Source organism: Mirounga angustirostris, unplaced genomic scaffold (assembly GCF_029215605.1).
Source record: "Mirounga angustirostris isolate CCGP_5_RB_7025 unplaced genomic scaffold, mMirAng1.0.hap1 SCAF_12, whole genome shotgun sequence".
Taxonomy (NCBI): Eukaryota; Metazoa; Chordata; class Mammalia; order Carnivora; family Phocidae; genus Mirounga; species Mirounga angustirostris.
Window position 1 is genome coordinate 59,418,253 of NW_026991720.1, and position 18,770 is coordinate 59,437,022.

Sequence of the window (18,770 nt, forward strand, 5' to 3'; positions counted from 1 at the left end):
AAAATTTTCTCTGGTCTTCTGGCCCCCGGATTTACTCAGCTGGATTGGCTTTTCTTCTTTCTTTCTTTTTTCTTTTCTTTTCTTTTCTTTTCTTTTCTTTGCTTTTCTTTTTTTTCTTTCCTTCCTTCCTTCCTTCCTTCCTTCCTTCCTTCCTTCCTTCCTTCCTTCCTTCCTTCCTTCCTTCCTTCCTTCCAGGATTTTATTTATTTATTCGAGAGAGAGACAGAGAGCACAAGCAGGGGAAAGGGCAGAGGGAGGAGGACAAGCTGACTCCTCACTGAGCGTGGAGGCAGATGTGGAGCTTGATCCCAGGATCCTGAGATCATGACCTGAGCCGAAGGCAGACGCTTAACCAACTGAGCCACCCAGGCGCCCCAAGGATTGGCCTTTTTTTCAGAGCAACGAAGTTTAGCTAAATTTTAAAGCTTTTTGAATGGGCATTGAAAAACATGCCAGATTTGCCTAAAACCTTGACATTTCTAGTATAACACCATTCAGTGATCCCTTAACAGAGTCTCAGTGGTGCTGATGTTTAATCACATATCATCCCTTAAATGTAGACTGTATTAGGTCAGGAGTTTTATCTAACATCATTATCAAAGGGGCTCTATTCCACAATGCCTGGTAACCTACAAATAGATATCTAAAGGTTTCAGGGTTTTATTTTTATGTAGTCTTATTTTGTAAGCCTAATTTATGATAAGAAGATATATGAAGAAAAGATTGCCAGGTGATTTTATTTTTCCTGCATTTCCATTTGGAATATTTGACTTTTATCCCTTGTAGATCATTATCATTCTTCTAAATTCACTCTTTCTCTAAATTATCTTCCATTTTCCTAGTGTATTTGACCTATTTATCCATTTACCCACCTCTAAAAATGACATCTTCATTTTTGGATTTTGGAATCCTCTATAGCCTGTATTCTAGTGGGATATATATTTGCTGGTAATAATGTACAGCTTAGAATGCAATTGTTCTGTAGCTTGGTACTGACCTTTATGAATAAACAGTTATGATGCCTTTAAATATTCCAATAAATACGTAGTTTTGAAAGGTATTCCAAAACATATTTTCAAATAAATTGTAAATATTGGACCCAGTGTGAGTTTAATATAATCTAATTTATTTTAATAGAATGGTAAGCTGAATGTTGAGTTTGAAGAAGATCATCCTAATGAGTGTTTGAGTTCAGATTTAATGTTTTGCTCCAAAACCTTTATTTACCTTGAGATTCTCACCTTTATTTAAAAATAAGGAGTAACAATTCAAATTAAGTGCAAAAAATCACTAAAATCCACGTGTTAGCATTCCTTTTTTTGCATGTGCAAACTTTAGGAGTTCTGATTTTATAATTGGTTGCAAATAAATTGAATGCAAGTCTTTAGATAAAGTTGTGTTTTAGTGTTTCTTTATTTTAGCTTCTAAATGAGGAGAGAAGGGCAACATTGCAAGTCAGTAGCTTAAACTAATAGGTACTTTCTATATATTAACTGATTGAGCACATTTGGTTCAGGAGAGAACTGGAAAGTTACTACAAACCCAGCTCATCTGTCTTACCTTCTAACTGAATTAGAGCCAAACCAGGAACGAGGAAACTTTGTCCTCTTTACAGAGGAAAGTAAAATAAAGACAGGTAAAATAGATTATAATGATGACAAGTAGAGTAAGAGTAGAAAAATTAAGAATATTTTAATATATTATAACTAATGTGAAGATTTTAACGTTTCCCTGGTGCCTATATACTCATTAGAAAAATTACATTTCACCTAAGATTGGGGGAAAATATATTAGAAGAATATTTTAATTTATGTTGTTTAAACAAACAGGAAAGACATCATATGTTTCTTATATTTATTTTTAAAATTTTTTTAAAGATTTTATTTATACATTTGATAGAGGGAGAGTCAGAGACAGCACAAGCACGGGGAGAGGCAGAGGGAGAGGGAGAAGCAGGCTCCCTGGGGCAGGGAGCCCAATGCGGGACTTGATCCCAGGACCCTGAGATCATGACCTGAACCGAAGGCAGACGCTTAATCATCTGAGCCACTCAGGCGCCCCCATCATATGTTTAAATGGGTGTTTTTGTCTCATTACATATTTAAGAATACTTTCTAAGAGATAAATTCATAGCAATAAAGGATACCTTGAATCTACTTTCAAAAAGTAAACTGATCAGAACTATTCAACTTAATGTTAAGAGGGCTCCAGTAGTTGCACATTTTGTTACTAAATATTTTTTGTCAAACTGTATTTAGATGGGATTTATATAGCAGTAGATTGAAGAGGAAAAGCTTGTATTTAAGAGTCTACCTATTAACATTAAACTCAGGTAAAATGCAAGAGCTCTTCTTTATCACCCTATTGAAAACAACTTTACCTCCCCACACACCAATAAAGAGCTATAATTTTATTTGATTTATTTTGTTTCATGGCGTGTTTCACTGCTAACTGTATATTTGTTTATTGTCTATTTCTCCATTAGCATATAAGCTCCGCTAGAACAGGCACTTTTTCTTGTTCAACCAAGAATCCAGTAGTGACAAAAGCAGTGCACAGCATAGAGTAGGAACACCATCAATTTACGGATTCCTTTTTAGCAAACAGACTTAGTCAACTGGCCCTCTACTCCCCAGGCAGGGAAAGAAAGCATTGAGGAAACATTGTGTAGAGGGGGACGGTTAGGTTGAAAGAGACCTCAAACCATCTTACTGAGATTCTAATTGACAAGTGATTCAGTAGATAGATTGTACACATGCCACAAAGCTCTAAAGTAGGTGTTGTCTGTAAAATCAGGGCTCTCTATCATTTGATCCCTTTCTTTTAATCTTTTTTCCCCCCACTATATTCAGGCTGCTTTATTCACTCTCCCACAAATTGTACCTTTTGTTTTCATCTCATGGCTATTCAAACACCATTTCCTCTTCATAGCTGCCTTCCTCTCTGCCCTATACCAAACTAGACACTCCCTCTCTTTGTGGAGTGAGTATGCCTGTTAATGTATATATAGTCAAAGCACAGGGTTTAATTGAGTAGCTAAGTAGATCTATCTATCCATCCATATTACAGAACTTAAGAGCCATATTCTTAAAATTGTCAATTGATATTTCATGAATTAGAAATAACAAGGGTCCTCTTTATTGATAATGTGAATTATTTGTCCATCTATCCAACTTTTCTTCTAGATTACTCCTGTTCCTGGTACTCATCCGCTTTTAGTTTTTGTGAACCCCAAAAGTGGTGGGAAGCAAGGAGAACGGTATGTTTTTAGAAATCAGGTTCATTTTCTGTGTCGTATGTATGTAAAAAGATAAACTAAAATTACAGTGTAAAAAATTTTAAAACACTATTTTCTATGGTTAACAATTTTAATGTCAAATAAGTAATTCTAGCATCTATATGTAATATATGTCCTTATTTTTACAGTTCAAATATTAATATAATAATGGCCTTTGTAGATATTTTTATTGTCATATGTTGGGTATCTGAATTCTCTCTACTCTACCTATCACCCCTAGCCCTTAACAAAGAGCATTGCATACAACATGGCTCCATAAATACTGCTGAATGCAAATTGGTTCTCTAAATGGTCAACAAGATGACTTCAAATAAATCATCATTCACTAGTGAGGAACAGAATTTATGTCCAGCTTCTAGACAAATCACATTATAATGATTTTCTGCATGTGTGTTTTTGGAATACATGATGCCATATATCCTGGAGGAGCACAGTATATTTAATCTGAATTATAATGAGCTGCATTATCAAGTGTCCCAGTATATTGGCAGACAACACAAAATTTTCATTTTTGTAATAAATTAATGGTTAAATCATAATATTTAATAAAAATCTGAAAATCACCACATTGAAGTGTAAATCCTATGTGCTACTTAAAAGGAGTGTCATAAAAATGAAGTTGCACCTGCTTCAATAATTTCTAGAAGTCTTTACTAATCTCAACCCAAAAATGAGCAATCAAATCAAAGCATTCATATAAGCACTATGATAAAACAGAAATTTCCATTGTGGTTCATCAAATAATGAAGTTGAAAGTTGAAATGTTTTCATGATAAGTGGAATTTTGTAATTTCCTTTCCAACCATCTAACTTTCCAGGTTTATTTCAATGAAATGAAGAATGCTATTCATTTTCCAATCAACAAAATATTATTTCTGCCTAGATTTTTTTCCTCTATTAACATATAGTTGTATTATTTTTTACTCTGCGAAGCATGGTAGAAATTATTTTAAATAACTAGTGACTTAATTAAAATATTTACATTGTTTTATTAAAAAGAATAGTTGCCTCACTTTTAGAGATACTAAATAGTAATTAAATAATAATCCTAAAATGATTTTCTTTTTTACTATGTGTAGTCTGTCAACTTTATATATTACGGATATTTGGGAAAAAAGTACTCTTCACACAGAATTAGATAGGAATTAAATTCGTGTTGGAAATTAGAAACAAATGAAGTATCAAGAGAAAGAAAGAAAGAAAAAAATATATTTTCTTTTTTTTTTTAAAGATTTTTATTTATTTATTTGACAGAGAGAGACACAGCGAGAGAGAGGGAACACAAACGGGGTGTGGGAGAGGGAGAAACAAGCTTCCCGTGGAGCAGGGAGCCTGATGCGGGGCTCGATCCCAGGACCCTGGGATCATGACCTGAGCGGAAGGCAGATGCTTAATGACTGAGCCACTCAGGCACCCCAAAAAAGTTTATTTTCAAAAGGAAAACATTCCCCTCAAATTAGAACATGGATCATGCAGGATGACCCTTAACTGAATATCTGACTTCCCCTTCTCCCATTAAGAAAAAAATTCATAGATACACTAAAGTCATATTAATTAAACTTAATGGGAGGGGCGGGATATTTGAGTGCTCCTATATGTACACCCACTTATGTTTTGTTCTTCATACATGAACAGGGACCAATCAAAGTTACAGGAAATGTAAATATGTAAACATGTAAAGGAAACCTATTATGAATGCAAATATAAAGTTTCCTGAATTAATAAGAGTCATCTTTTACAAACAATGAAATTCCATTCAGGATTTCCTTTAAAAATATTTGGGTTTCTTGACTTTGATGTGTTAGATAAGTAGCAAAAGGTTACAAAATTATATATTCATTCAGAGTTTCGCATACCAGTCAACGGGTGTGAAAATATTCACATAGCATTCATTCATTCAAACAGCAACACCTGAGTGCATCCAAACTCTACTAGGAACTGGGGATAAAAGACCTGGAATACAGCCATGCAGAGAGGCAGGCACAAACAGATACACCACAATACCACAAGGTGAATTCTAAGCTAGAAATGTTTAAAATAAAGGTGCTGTCAAAGTTCAGAGGAAGAAAGGCTATCTGAAGACTGAGAAGTCTTTGGACAGGAAGTAGCTTTTGAGTTGAGAAGGTAGAAGGAAGGAGAAAGATTTATGAAAGGGTGTGGTGTTTTTAGGGAACCAAGAGATAATCCCTGAAGTTTAAGGCAAAAGCAGGGAAAGAGAAGACATAACGTATTTTAAATATAATAAAATATTTTTTATTATAAGTAAATTGACCCTAAGAACTTTTCATCACAGAAACAACATGGCTCTAATTAACCAGCCTTATGTAAGAGGACTAGATAGGCCAAGATTGTATAGAGCTGATGAGAGACCTGGAAAGCCTGAGCAAAGGCAGTGAGATAGAATTGCCAAGTTCAATAGACATTACTGTTAGAAGGTGCAGGACTGTTCTCCAGTCAGGTTCAGATGCTGGAGAAAAAGAAGTACTGAGAATGACTCTTAGGTTATTTCTTGAGACACTGGGTTCATATAATTAATCGAGACCTAGAATGTGAGGTTATTGCAGATTTGGGAGTGGGGTGATATAAGCAGATACTACACAGTGAATTTGGACAGTTTCTATCAGTAAAGATAGTCTGAATGTGTTTGTAAAATATATGGTAATATTTTTACATTTATGTAAAAACTAACTTTTAAAAACTAAATATATTCCTTCATTTTTAGTATAACATCTAAGAATACCAATATGGAATGTGTATCTACTTAGAAATAATTGTGTTGCATTTGTTGGACAATGATTGATTTCTTTTAGAAAAAAATGAATTATTTAATATGTGCCCATTGAAACAGTTTAGCAATTGTGTGAGCTGACTGATCAGATGATTGTTTATGTGAAATAATTAAGCAGATTAGGTCACATTTTTTGATTACATACAACATGCACTGTCCCATTTTATATGTGGGATAGTTTTCATCTTGATTAGATTGGCCCAATAACCTGAAACTTCATAAGGATCAATTAGGGGAAGGTATGTAAATAGTTTTATTCTGATACTCTTAAAAAATGTATTTGAAATCTACTTAGCTGAATAATATTCAAAAGCAGGATAAACAATACTCTAAATGCATATCCATATTTAGAATGCAAATATCACTATTTCTAATTTATAAGCTTTATTGCTTTTAATTGGCTAGTAAGTGTCTTTTTCAAAGAACCATAAGTTCTTATTGAGCTGTTATACTTCTAGTATTATTAATGTAAAATTTATCAAATATATTTAGTTACATCCATGTATATAATTATAACATTAAGAGGTGCTATTTATTTAAAAATTGGAGAGTATCACTAAGTTTCTTTTTTTTTCTTTCCATATTTTCATCTTTATAGAATTTATAGAAAATTCCAGTATCTACTAAATCCTCGTCAGGTTTACAGTCTTTCTGGAAATGGACCAATGCCAGGGTAAGTCCAAGGATAATATCATTACCATTGACTCATTTAATATTAATTAATAAAATAAGCAGCCTGGTGTACCTAGAAATTATGTTATTTGAATACAGCAGCCAGATTAGTATACATAAAAACATTGAATATCAACTATGTAAGAGTTACCAGTACAGATGCTATTTTTCAAAATAGCCTGTTACAAGCAGATTTTTTTTTTCCCTTCTAAGTATTGTAAAGTACTGCCCTCCTACCATTACTACTACTACTAATAATAATAATCACACAAACACACTCGCTGGTACCTAAACATCCAAACCATCTGTTTGAAGAACGACTGCCTTTTCTTTTCCTTTTTAAATATAGAAAGAGGATCTACTATAGAGGAAAAAGCTAGTTAACAAAGAATAGAAATCATAATATGATTTTTTCATTTACTACTTACAAAATCTAGTGACTACGACTTTCTTACAAGACACTTTATTAATAGGTAACACATGGCAAAATAAATTTATTTTTTCCAACAGTAACCATGTGCTTTTAACACCACAAGTATATGCTGAAATCAATCACCATTAATTTGGCCTAGGTAACTAATATCATCTTCCACTGACCTGTTCTATCAACTTGAGTAAAATTAGACCAGATGAAGAAGGAAGCTCTATAATGCTTACATGAGCTTCTTTATAAACAAAAAAAACAACAACAGCAAAAAACATCAGTGTGATTAAAATAAGTTTTCTGGGTTATTCTCAGAAACTAGAAACCAAATATTGAAATTGGATTCTTTTAAATGCTCAGAATAAAGTATATACTGTTGTGTCTAGTGTTAAATAAATGTAAGTAAAATACAATTAATTTGCACAGGCTCCCACAATATATTCATCTCTTTCTTCCACTCCCTGTTACCTGCTGTCCAGCACCAGCTGAACTGCGATCTGTAGAACCTCCTTGCTGGAGAAGGCAGGATCCTCATAAACATTTAGTTCAGAACAGTGTCTTTGTCAAGCTCCAGACTCCAGTAAAGGATCATGATCAGATTATTGGCTATTTGAGCCACATGCAGGAAGTTCTAATCTAGATAGAGCTATGCAAAAGTAAAGTCTTAATGTTAACACAGGAGCTTAGACAGGATGGCTCTTTTTCTTGTTCTTCAATATTCTCTAAATTTCAGAGCAGTGGTAGCTCTTATTCTGCAGGCTTAAGCAATGGTGTATTCAAACGTTTAGCCATTCCAAGACCTCTGCAGTTCTATGCAGACCAATACATCAAGGATTTGCCTGTATTCCATAATTAAATGCAATGCCTACTGACTGCTAATTATAAGCCTATGTGCCTTCTTTGACTCATTTCTGTAAAATGAGAAAACTAGTACCTGTCTCATAGGATAGTTGTGAAGTTAAATGGGATGATGCCTGTGAAGCATATAAAAATATGCTTACTACATAGGTCCTCAATTAATGTTCATTATTCTCAATACTGTTTATAGTAATATTAGTTAATAATTAACAATTACATGTTTGTAACTATGTAAATATACTGCAATAATATTGATATTAGCCTTGTTTTCATCATTTCATTTCATTTTTTCCCGCTCCACTTTAAATATGTACAACATGATTCCTTTCACTCTTTCAGTTTTAGGCATTTTATTATCCTGTACTCGATTTTAATACATTGAAAAAATAAAAGTAATATATGTACTTGTGAAAATCCACACTACAATGAGTATCATTTAGAAAGTAAGTTAAAGACCCCCCTTCAAGCACTAACACTCATCAGGTAATAGCACTGCAAATTATGTGTATCCTTCCAGAACTTCTTATATGAACATAAAACCTAGTGTATGTATGTGATATATTTACATATAATGTATTCATGCATATAATTCATTCATACACACACCTACACACGCATATGTATGTTGTATAAATAAGTAGTTTTTTTTAATGTTATGTTAATCACCATACAGTACATCATTAGTTTTTGATGTAGTGTTCCATGATTCATTGTTTGTGTATAACACCCAGTGCTCCATGCAGTATGTGCCTTCTTTAATACCCATCACCAGGCTAACCCAACGCCCTCCCCTCTAGAACCCTCAGTTTGTTTCTCAGAGTCCATAGTTTCTCATGGTTCGTCTCCCCCTCCGATTCCCCCCCTTCATTTTTCCCTTCCTGCTATCTTCTTTTTTTTTTTTTTTTTTAAACATATAACGTATTATTTGTTTCAGGGGTACAGGTCCGTGATTCAACAGTCTTACACAATTCACAGAGCTCACCATAGCACATACCCTCCCCAATGTCTATCACCCAGCCACCCATAAGTAGATTTTGTAATATAACTTGGAGTATAGGTCTTTCATTGCTCTGCAACTTGCTTTTTTTTTAACTCAAAAGCATATGATGGATATTATTTGAGTTCAGCAGATATTGATTGGTTTCATATTTTTAAGAGCTGCACAATATTCCATGGTTTTGTTAGCTATTCCATTATTGATAAACATTGAGATTGTCTGTACTTTTAAATTATTACCAAATATGCAAAGTTAACATTTATCAATGTATTTATGTTTTTTGAAAGCATGTTCAAATGTTTTCATAGAATAGGTTGATATAGGCAGAATTGCTTGATTGAGAATATTTTCCATTTTAATTGTGTAAGGTTCTGCCCAAGTTTTAATCAAAAAATATGTATTGAATTATAACCCCAGAAGCAGTATATAAGCTTATTTCCCACAATATTCTTTAAAGTGACTATCTTCAGTAATTTCTATTTTTGTCCAGTGTGATAGGTGAAAATATATTTGTGTCATTTTCATTTGCATGTGTTTGATCAATTATAAGGTTTAATATGGCATTAATTAGATATACTTTTCTATAAACAACAGAAATGTACCCTGGCTTATTATCCAAAATAAAGTTCAATTATGAAGTTACTCCTAGAATTAATAGAAAAATAAAGAACTCTGTTTCAGTACAGATAGGGATCAGGACAGTTTGAGGAAATGGAGTAGCAGGACTAAAAGGACAAAGTCCCATGGTAGTTATTGCTGAGAGAAATTGATTCTGGTTACTTTTGGTATTCTTATTTCTGCTCAACATTCAGATCCCAGGGAGAAGTGTATTTATTGGTTTATCTCATTCCCCATGCCACAGCCTTGGCTTGTTTAGGATGGGGGATCTTGACTGACAGTCCTGTCAAGGCTTTATGTACATGCTTTGTTCCCACAAAGATACACAAGGATGCTCTAACCTGAGGATGAAAGATGAATTCTTGGAGAGGATAAACAGTAGGTAGTCAGCACAGTCCAGCCATAGGTCTGTCCGATATCCCGTCTTTTCTGAACACAACAATTGAAAAACAAAGTTATACTAGTCAGTATATTACTATTACCAAATGCACAACTGAAAGCACACATTCTCCTAAAATGTAGACACCCAGAGTTTCATACAGTTACCATATCCAACTCCAAGTCCTGGTTTGCTGGAAACTTCTGTGGAGATGACTATTTTCTCCTCACTCTCCATACATTTAGGCTTAACATACAGAAATGTAATGAGAAAGTTAAAAATTTAACTACAAATATGAATTTAATCAAATGATGCTTTTAATGATATAAAGAATGAAATCTGTGTAAAGTCTGTGGTGCTGGTTTTGCAACTGGTTGAAAGTTGTAGCTGAAACTTAAAACATTTCTTCTGCATATACATTTTTACTCAGCGCAGTGACCTGTTTTTACCTGATAGTTCCGAGACTTTGGTAGTGTTTTTTGCATAGGGCTGAATTAGTCTCTCATTTACCATTACTGAAAGGCATGGTGGTACACGGCAGTATTAGAGTTATCTATCAAATATTTCCAGGTCTCCTCCCAGGCATTTGATTTTATTTTACTCCCTTTAACCATAGCAATACAGTGTCCATATGGCTTTCTCATAATAAACTTTGGGCACAAAGTAGATTTTCCATGCTTTCTTATCTTTTACCATAGTAACCAGCAATATTCCAGATATTGGCTCTTTTGTCACCTTGGATCACAGAGTGAAGAGAGCTAGAAAGACACCCCCCCCCCCAGCAACACACACTGCTTTACCCATGATCTCCGTGGAATGAGGGATAAATAAACCTCTCTAAGGCTATGCCCCTATGATTTTGGGTTATTTGTTATTATATATAACCTAGCCTTTCATGACAAACCAATGCTAGAAGGAGAGATCCTATTAGTACTCTCTATTTCCATTGTATAGCAGCAAACCTATTTGTCCTTGGGAATCAGAATCAACTATATCAGTTAACATCATATCTTTTTCTTTTCTTTTTTTGCTTGTTTGCCTAGTGCTATGAAAAGCCTCAAAAATGTCTAGGTGTCAGTTTTAGCTCCTAATTCAATGAAAACTTTATTGTCTCATATGGCAACATTCTTCACTTTGAAGTTAAAGCATCTAAACCATGACAGTTAAAAACCAAAGGGATGGGAAGCAAAATTTTGAAAGTGGATGTACTAATCTGTTCTTCAGAGAAACAGATCCAATAGGTTATATAGAGAGGAATTTATTATAAGGAATTGGCTTATATGCTATTGGAGACTGACAAGTACAAAGTCTACAGAGTTGATGTTTCAGTTTGAATCTAACGGCTGGCAAGCTATTTTAGAACCAGAAAGAGCCAATGTCCTAGTTTGAAGGCATCAAGCAAAAGAGTTCTCTCTTTCTGGAGTAGGGTCCGTCTTTTATTCTATTTTGACCTTCAACTGATTGGATGGGGCCCACCCACGTTATGGAGGGCAATCTCCTTTACCCAGTCTACCAATTTAAGTGTTAATCTCATCTAAAAATACCCTCACAGAAACAACCAGAAAGATGTTTGATCAATTATCTGGTCACCCCATGACCCAACCAAGTTGACACGTAAAACTAACCATCACAATGGGTGTTAAGTCTAATTGTAAGTTTCATCACTCAAACTTTACCTTTTGGCCCCAGGACCATGTTTTTTCACATGAGTAAGCAGCATCATATAGTTTAGAGCATATGCAACAGCAGTTTGTAGTACACCTTTTAAGTGTTCACACTGATTCGGTGACTGAGTCTTTAGAAGACTATTTCAGCATTCTACAGATCAACTGCTTCTGCCTGATGAAATACAAGAGAACAATTTTCAGCCTTCGGGGCCAGCTCACTGTCTTTCTTCCTTCTCAGTGAAAGGAATTTTTTTTTTTTTTTTTTTTTTTTTTTTTTTTTTTTTTTTTTTTTTTTTTTTTTTTTTTTTTTTTTTTTAAAGATTTTATTTATTTATTTGCCAGAGAGAGACACAGCGAGAGAGGGAACACAAGCAGGGGGAGTGGGAGAGGGAGAAGCAGGCTTCCCATCGAGCAGGGAGCCCGATGTGGGGCTCGATCCCAGGACCCTGGGATCATGACCTGAGCCGAAGGCAGACGCTCAACCGACTGAGCCACCCAGGCGCCCCTGAAAGGAATTTTTTGAAAGGATACAGCAGTATGTGAGACACTATGATAGTATATAAATCATTCAATAAATCAGTTGCTATGACCATTGACAAAGACATAATGGGAAGGAAAAGTAAATCCAATTGCTGGAATAAATGTCTAGTGCAGTGAGGCAAAGGCTACAGTTCCATTATGAAAGCGGTCAGGTGAATTTAGGCTACTCCTGAATCGTTGGCTGAGTCCCTTAAAGTAAATCAACATATTGGAGTTCACTCTTTGGTTTTTTTGATGACAGCTGAGCACTCCAGAGTCAGTATCTACCCTTCTTGTTGAAGATAAATCAGTGTTGTTTATCTCTTCCATAGCCTCCCCTCCTACTAATACGAACCTGAGCCTTTTTTTGCACACTCACTAGGAGTAACTAAGAAAAAATGCTGATTGGGATTCCTTTGGGTTATTTGCAGTCCCAACTATGGGTTCATTCTGAGAAGTTCACTTATATAAGCTTTCCTTTCATCACTAATTCTCCATTCTTGTCCTTTCCAAGTCCTTCATAGCGTAAGACATGTTATTAGCCAGTGCGGTTGTATTGGTGTGTTTCATAAACTCTGGACATCATTCTGCCCAGAAAAGGTAGACAAGTTTTATTGTGTGAAATACTGCCCCCTGATCAACTGGCCTTCCCTGTCCTCCTCGTATTACTCCCAGTATAATTGTACCGCCACAGCAGTCTACTTCCTGCTACCTCTGGTGTATCATGGAGAGGCATTGGTAAACCAGTTTTTTATCCTTAAAGAGTGAGAATAAAAAAATTCCTATGAGGACATAGGTATGGGTTGAAGGAGTGGTGCAGAGTATAGGCAGATTCTGAATATGTGAGGGGTGGTCCCAAGCATTTGAAGGTCTTGAAATCTCCCCAGTTGATTCTATGCAGTCAGCATGGAGAACCACTGAATAAGTAGATCAATTGCTATGTAGGACATATGATCTGGTGCAATTGGGGTAACTTCCCAATTACATTTATAATAATCATTGTAAATTCTTAGACAATCGTCAGCCTTTGGCACGACATTTTTACAGGTTGTCACACATGGATGAATATGGATGAATCAGTAACCCATAATTATCTCTTAGAATTCAGATTCAGATTTCAGAGAAAAATTGTCTCATTGGCCTAGTTTGGCCATATGCCTACCTTATTGTTTGGGTCACTACGGTTGGTTTACTTGTTTGACAGATCTACTGAAACCATTCTCAGGACAGTTTCCCCATAATCAAATAAGGCCAAAAGAACAAATGCTCCAAACAAGTATTTTTTTCTTATGTATACTAACCTTTTCTGTTTCTTGCGTACAGCATAAGCTCTTTTATTTGCCCATTTTCCTTTTGATTTATTTGTCATTTTTTATGTTCATTTTGAGATCTCATTGCATAAATATTAACACTATCATTTTATATACCTTGCAAATGTTTTCTTCAAGTTTGCTCTGTGTGCTTTCAATTTATGTATTTTCTTCTTTTTTATCCATGTAAATATTCAAAACTTTCATCTACTAATTCTACAAAGAATGATTTCTCTATTTTATTTTAGAAAACCTTTCCTCAAGCCAAGATTATGAAATGTTCCCATATATCTTCTTTTATTACTTTTTCATTGTTTTAAATTTCTGACCTTTATTTTTTTTTTAAAGATTTTATTTATTTATTTGACAGAGAGATAGAGCCAGAGAGTACAAGTGGGAGGAAAGGCAGAGGGAGAGGGAGAATCAGATTTCCTGCGGAGCTCTTTCCCTTGCTCTGTTAATCTGTTTGTTGATTCTAATGATAGACTGTTTCATATACTTTAACTCCCTAATTATTCTCTCAAAATTTAGTGACATTTTCTCTTCCTTGTTTGTTCATGTCTCAAGTTTGTTTTTTATTTTTAATGAGTTTGAATGCAATTGCATTGAGTTTCTAGTTTCAATTGGATCACTATGAGAATGCTCTGTTTCTGATACAAGTGCCCACACTGTGTCCCCATTGGCAGACCTGAGCTTCCGTGGAGAGCTGTTCTTTGTTATCCTGGAGGTAGTTGCTCTTAATGGGGACGGTGGCCAGGCTGTGCTGTAAGCCTCTACTTAGTCCCATGACTGCTTGCTTGTCTTAACTCTTCCCACACCATATCTAGCTATGCTATCCCTAATCAAGCTTTGTTGACAGAACTACTTTTACAGTCGTTCCCTTTTAGTGTTTTGCTTTGGAAACTGTTCCATTCTGTAAGGTCTCTCTACTAATCTAATATTCACTGTGATTTAGTTTCATCTTTGTTTCTGGTGTATTACTTTCCCACTGCTAGAAGATATATATATATATATATATATAAAATATATTTTATCTGCCATCATGAGCCTGCAGTTGTTTTTTTATTTATTTTTTAAAGTTTATTTATTTATTTGAGAGAGAGAGAGAGAATGAGAGAGAGAGAGCATGAGAGGGGGGACGGTCAGAGGGAGAAGCAGACTCCCTGCTCAGCAGGGAGCCCAATGTGGGACTCAGTCCTGGGACTCCAGGATCATGACCTGAGCTGAAGGCAGACGCTTAACCAACTGAGCCACCCAGGCTTCCCTTATTCGTTATTTTAATTTCCTTTTCCCCATTTTTTCTTTTTACCACATCAAATTTTTAAATTATTTGCATCTCTTCTCTTATCCCATCTTTCTTTATTTTTTTCTTTTCTGACAGCTTGATTATAGAGTAGAAACTTTTCTTGGTGTATTGAAACTATGCTAATCCTTAGTGTGAATTATTTAGTAAATACCAAACTCTTTGGACATTTCTCTTTTTGTCTTTAATTGTTTTCAAGACAGAAATGGCTATTTGTTTATTTTCATCATATCTCCTTATATAAATTCTCTCTGATCCTACTCTATTTAGTGATCTCTAAAACTAGTATCTATGTCATAAAATTGGTTTCTTCCTGATAGTGTATATTGTGTTCTAATTGAATAAATTATTTGGAAGTATAAACCAGTTGGAAAAGATGAAATATAAAATATGTATTGCTTTCTGGTCAGAGAATGATGAGGTGTTTTTTCCTTTACAACATTAAAGTAAATATGCACATCTCTGGCTGTTACAACTGCATGTACTAATGTGGCCTATGAAAAGTCAATATCAAGTTTTTATGTACTTGTGACATAGCTTTTTCTTTTCTGACTCAAAGCTTTGTGAAAGTACAGATGGTTTATTTTATTCACATGTCATCCCTAAAATATTTCAGAAAAAATATCAAGTATTTATTGAACTGAAACAAAATGTAAGGTAAATCTTTTCAAATCATGCAAATTGCTTTCCAGATTGTTAGCATAGTTAAGTATAATGAATTTTTTATGAAAGGTGCTTTATAGAAATCTTGGGATTCATATAACTGAACTAAATGAAAAACATATAATATTAAAAATAAAATTTAACAGTCTACAAATTCACATATTCTAAGTATCATACATATTTGCATAGTGAAATCTTTTAATATATTCTATTAAAATAAATGTGTAACTTAGGAAAGATATAACAGATTCCACAGATTTTATTATTTTCTTACTTTAAGATATAATTTTATATAACAAAATTTCTACCATATCTTATGTAAATAATATCCATCTTGAATCAGAACTTATGACCTACTACATATGTCTCTTGTTATGGAATCTTTTTATGTCAGAGAGCTAAACAAAATCCTCAGAAGGCTGAGAAAAAGTTAATCAAAATTCAATCCAGCTCTACTGGAAATTTCCAGAAAAAAAATGTTGCTAGTTGTAAAAAGTGTTGGTAATGTAAAAATAAAGCACTCACATCACCCTTTCAATCCTTATGATTAATCATATTTTATGATGATTTGTGAGCCACTTCTGTTTTTTTTTTAATTAATTTATTTATTTGAGAGGTGGTAGTGGCAGAGGGAGATGGAGAGAGAAACTCTCAAGCAGACTCTCCACCAAGTGTGGAGCCTGATGTGGGGCTTGTTCTTACAACCCTGAGATCTTACAACCCTGACCTGAGCCGATTTCAAGAGTCAGATGCTTAACCAACTGAACCACCCAGGTGCCCCTAAATGGGTGAGCATAATTCTGTCTTTTTCACTAGAGCAATTGAGTTTGAAAATTGATTTATGTTTTTATATTAAAATGGATAGCACGAAACTCAAAATCGAACAGAATGAAACGGTATTTGAAGAACTGATACCCTTTACATTGATATCCATAACCAACTGAAATATATTATTTTAATGCATAAGTGCTTTAAATGAACAGATTTTTAGATTGTTCTTCAGTTTTTTAAAAAAATGCTTGAGATAGAAAAGATTCTTGTGCATTGAATTTGGAGTACTAAGTTAATTTTTTATATACTTACCAATTTTTTGATGACCACTAGATATTAAAGGCTATACGTTTCAGTCAATTTGTTTTGAAACTGAAATCGATAATAAACCTGGAAATGTTTTCTTGATGGTATAATAAAATGGATTGTACTGAAAAAAAAATCTATAGGTTAGTAAAAGTAACAAAAACATTAACATGCTGCTATAATTAACAAAGTTATATAATTGCCTGCCTTGTAGAACTTCTCATTTTGGGTATTACAACTCTATAGTCACCTTCCACATATATCAGCAAATGCATTATAACTTTAAAGATGTTGAAAAATCTGAAATTTTATTATTCATCTCAAAAAGAAAGCAATAGTAGTTGGCTGAATAACAGACTAGACATCTATGTTATTATTTAGAAATTATTATTTATCTAAATTCCCTGAACACTCTAAAAAGAACAGTTTCACCTGAATTGGCTGCTTGAAATAATTCATTTGTCTATGTGATTTAACCTGTTTCTTATTTTATTCAACAAAAGACAGGTTTCTAATAAATAACCAACTATTTTATTTGAATATTCACAGTTTGCTAAGCCTGCCCAGCATGTTTCCCTGACACAGCTTTTCCATCAGCCCCAGGCCGTTAAAGGACACCTCCTTACTAGTGAGTGAAAATAAGGAAACTCATAGTAGATGATTATCTCAGAATCTTTTAGGAATGATGGTCATGTAGCTTACTCCTATAATTTAATTAAAAAGAATAAAAGTGGACAGTGTAGTCCACACTCAAATAGACTAATGAAGTAACAGCTAAGTAAAAAGTAAAACGATAGCTTAATAATAACAATAATAGTAGTAACATAAATTGACCCAGCATATATTTTTTAAATGGCTAACAGATGTCAGGAACAAGTCTTATAACTGCCAGTCCACTTTGAGCAAAACAAATAACACTTTCAGCTCACATGGCTTTATGTTTCACTGGAGGAAGACAGATTAAACTAACAAAATATACATTATGTCAGTGGAGAAGGTAAATAGAATATGCATTGGTAGTGAGTGTTTTGTTTGTTCTTCTATATAGGCTGAGCAGGGAAGAACTCACTGAGTATAGACATGAAGGAGATGAGGGTGCAAGCCATTTGGCCATCTCATAGAAGAGGGTTTGAGGCAGAGGGAGGAACAGAAATAAAAGCATCATGGCAGGACAATATATGACATGGTTGGGGACATTAGCAAGATGGCCCGGGTGGCTGAAGCAGAATGTATTAGGAGTAGCATATGAGAATGGTACTGAGAGGCCAAATCTCTTAGGTTCTTAGGGTTACCGTGAGTATAATAGTTTTTTTTATTATAAACATATAATGTATTATTTGTTTCAGGGGTACAGGTCTGTGATTCATCAGTCTTACACAATTCACAGTGCTCGCCATAGCACATACCCTCCCCAATGTCTATCACCCAGCCACCCATCCCACCCACCCCCCTCCACTCTAGCAACCCTCAGTTTGTTTCCTGAGATTAAGAGTCTCTTATTGTTTGTCTCCCTCTCTGGTTTTGTCTTATTTCATTTTTCCCTCCCTTCCCCTATGATCCTCTGTCTTGTTTCTCAAATTCCTCATATCAATGAGATCATATGATACTTGTCTTTCTCTGACTGACTTATTTCACTTAACATAATACCCTCTAGTTCCATCCACATCGTTGCAGATGGCAAGATTTCATTTTTTGATGGCTGCATAATATTCCATGTATATATATATACCACATCTTCTTTATCCATTCATCTGTTGATGGACATCTAGGCTCTTTCCATAGTTTGGCTATTGTAGACATTACTGCTATAAACATTGAGATGCATGTGCCCCTTTGGATCACTATATTTGTATCTTTGGGGTAAATACCCAGTAGTGCAATTGCTGGGTCATAGGGTAGCTCTATTTTCAACTTTTTGAGGCACCTCCATACTGTTTTCCAGAGTGGCTGCACCAGCTTGCATTCCCACCAACAGTGTAGGAGGGTTCCCCTTTCTCTGCATTCTTGCCAACATCTATCATTTCCTGACCTGTTAATTTTAGCCATTCTGACTGGTAAGGTGGTATCTCATTGAGGTTTTATAATAATTAAGTTTATCCAGGTTTCTTCTGGTCTATTCCTGGCTTTCCAGCATCTATCCCAGTTTAATATTTAGTCAGGAAATTTGTATTTTTAATTTAAAGTATTATTATTACTG

At 34.5% G+C, this 18,770-nt stretch overlaps 1 protein-coding gene across 3 annotated transcripts in view; it reads left to right on the top strand.

Annotated features, from left to right (window-relative positions):
* Nucleotides 1-18,770, top strand: part of DGKB (diacylglycerol kinase beta) — a 725,959-nt gene that overhangs the window by 263,187 nt on the left and 444,002 nt on the right. For all 3 annotated transcript variants that reach the window (XM_054505270.2, XM_064575197.1, XM_064575198.1), the window contains 2 exons: nt 3,186-3,259; nt 6,685-6,759. In XM_054505270.2, the coding sequence (XP_054361245.1) occupies nt 3,186-3,259; nt 6,685-6,759 (149 nt within the window). The remainder of the gene's footprint in view (nt 1-3,185; nt 3,260-6,684; nt 6,760-18,770) is intronic.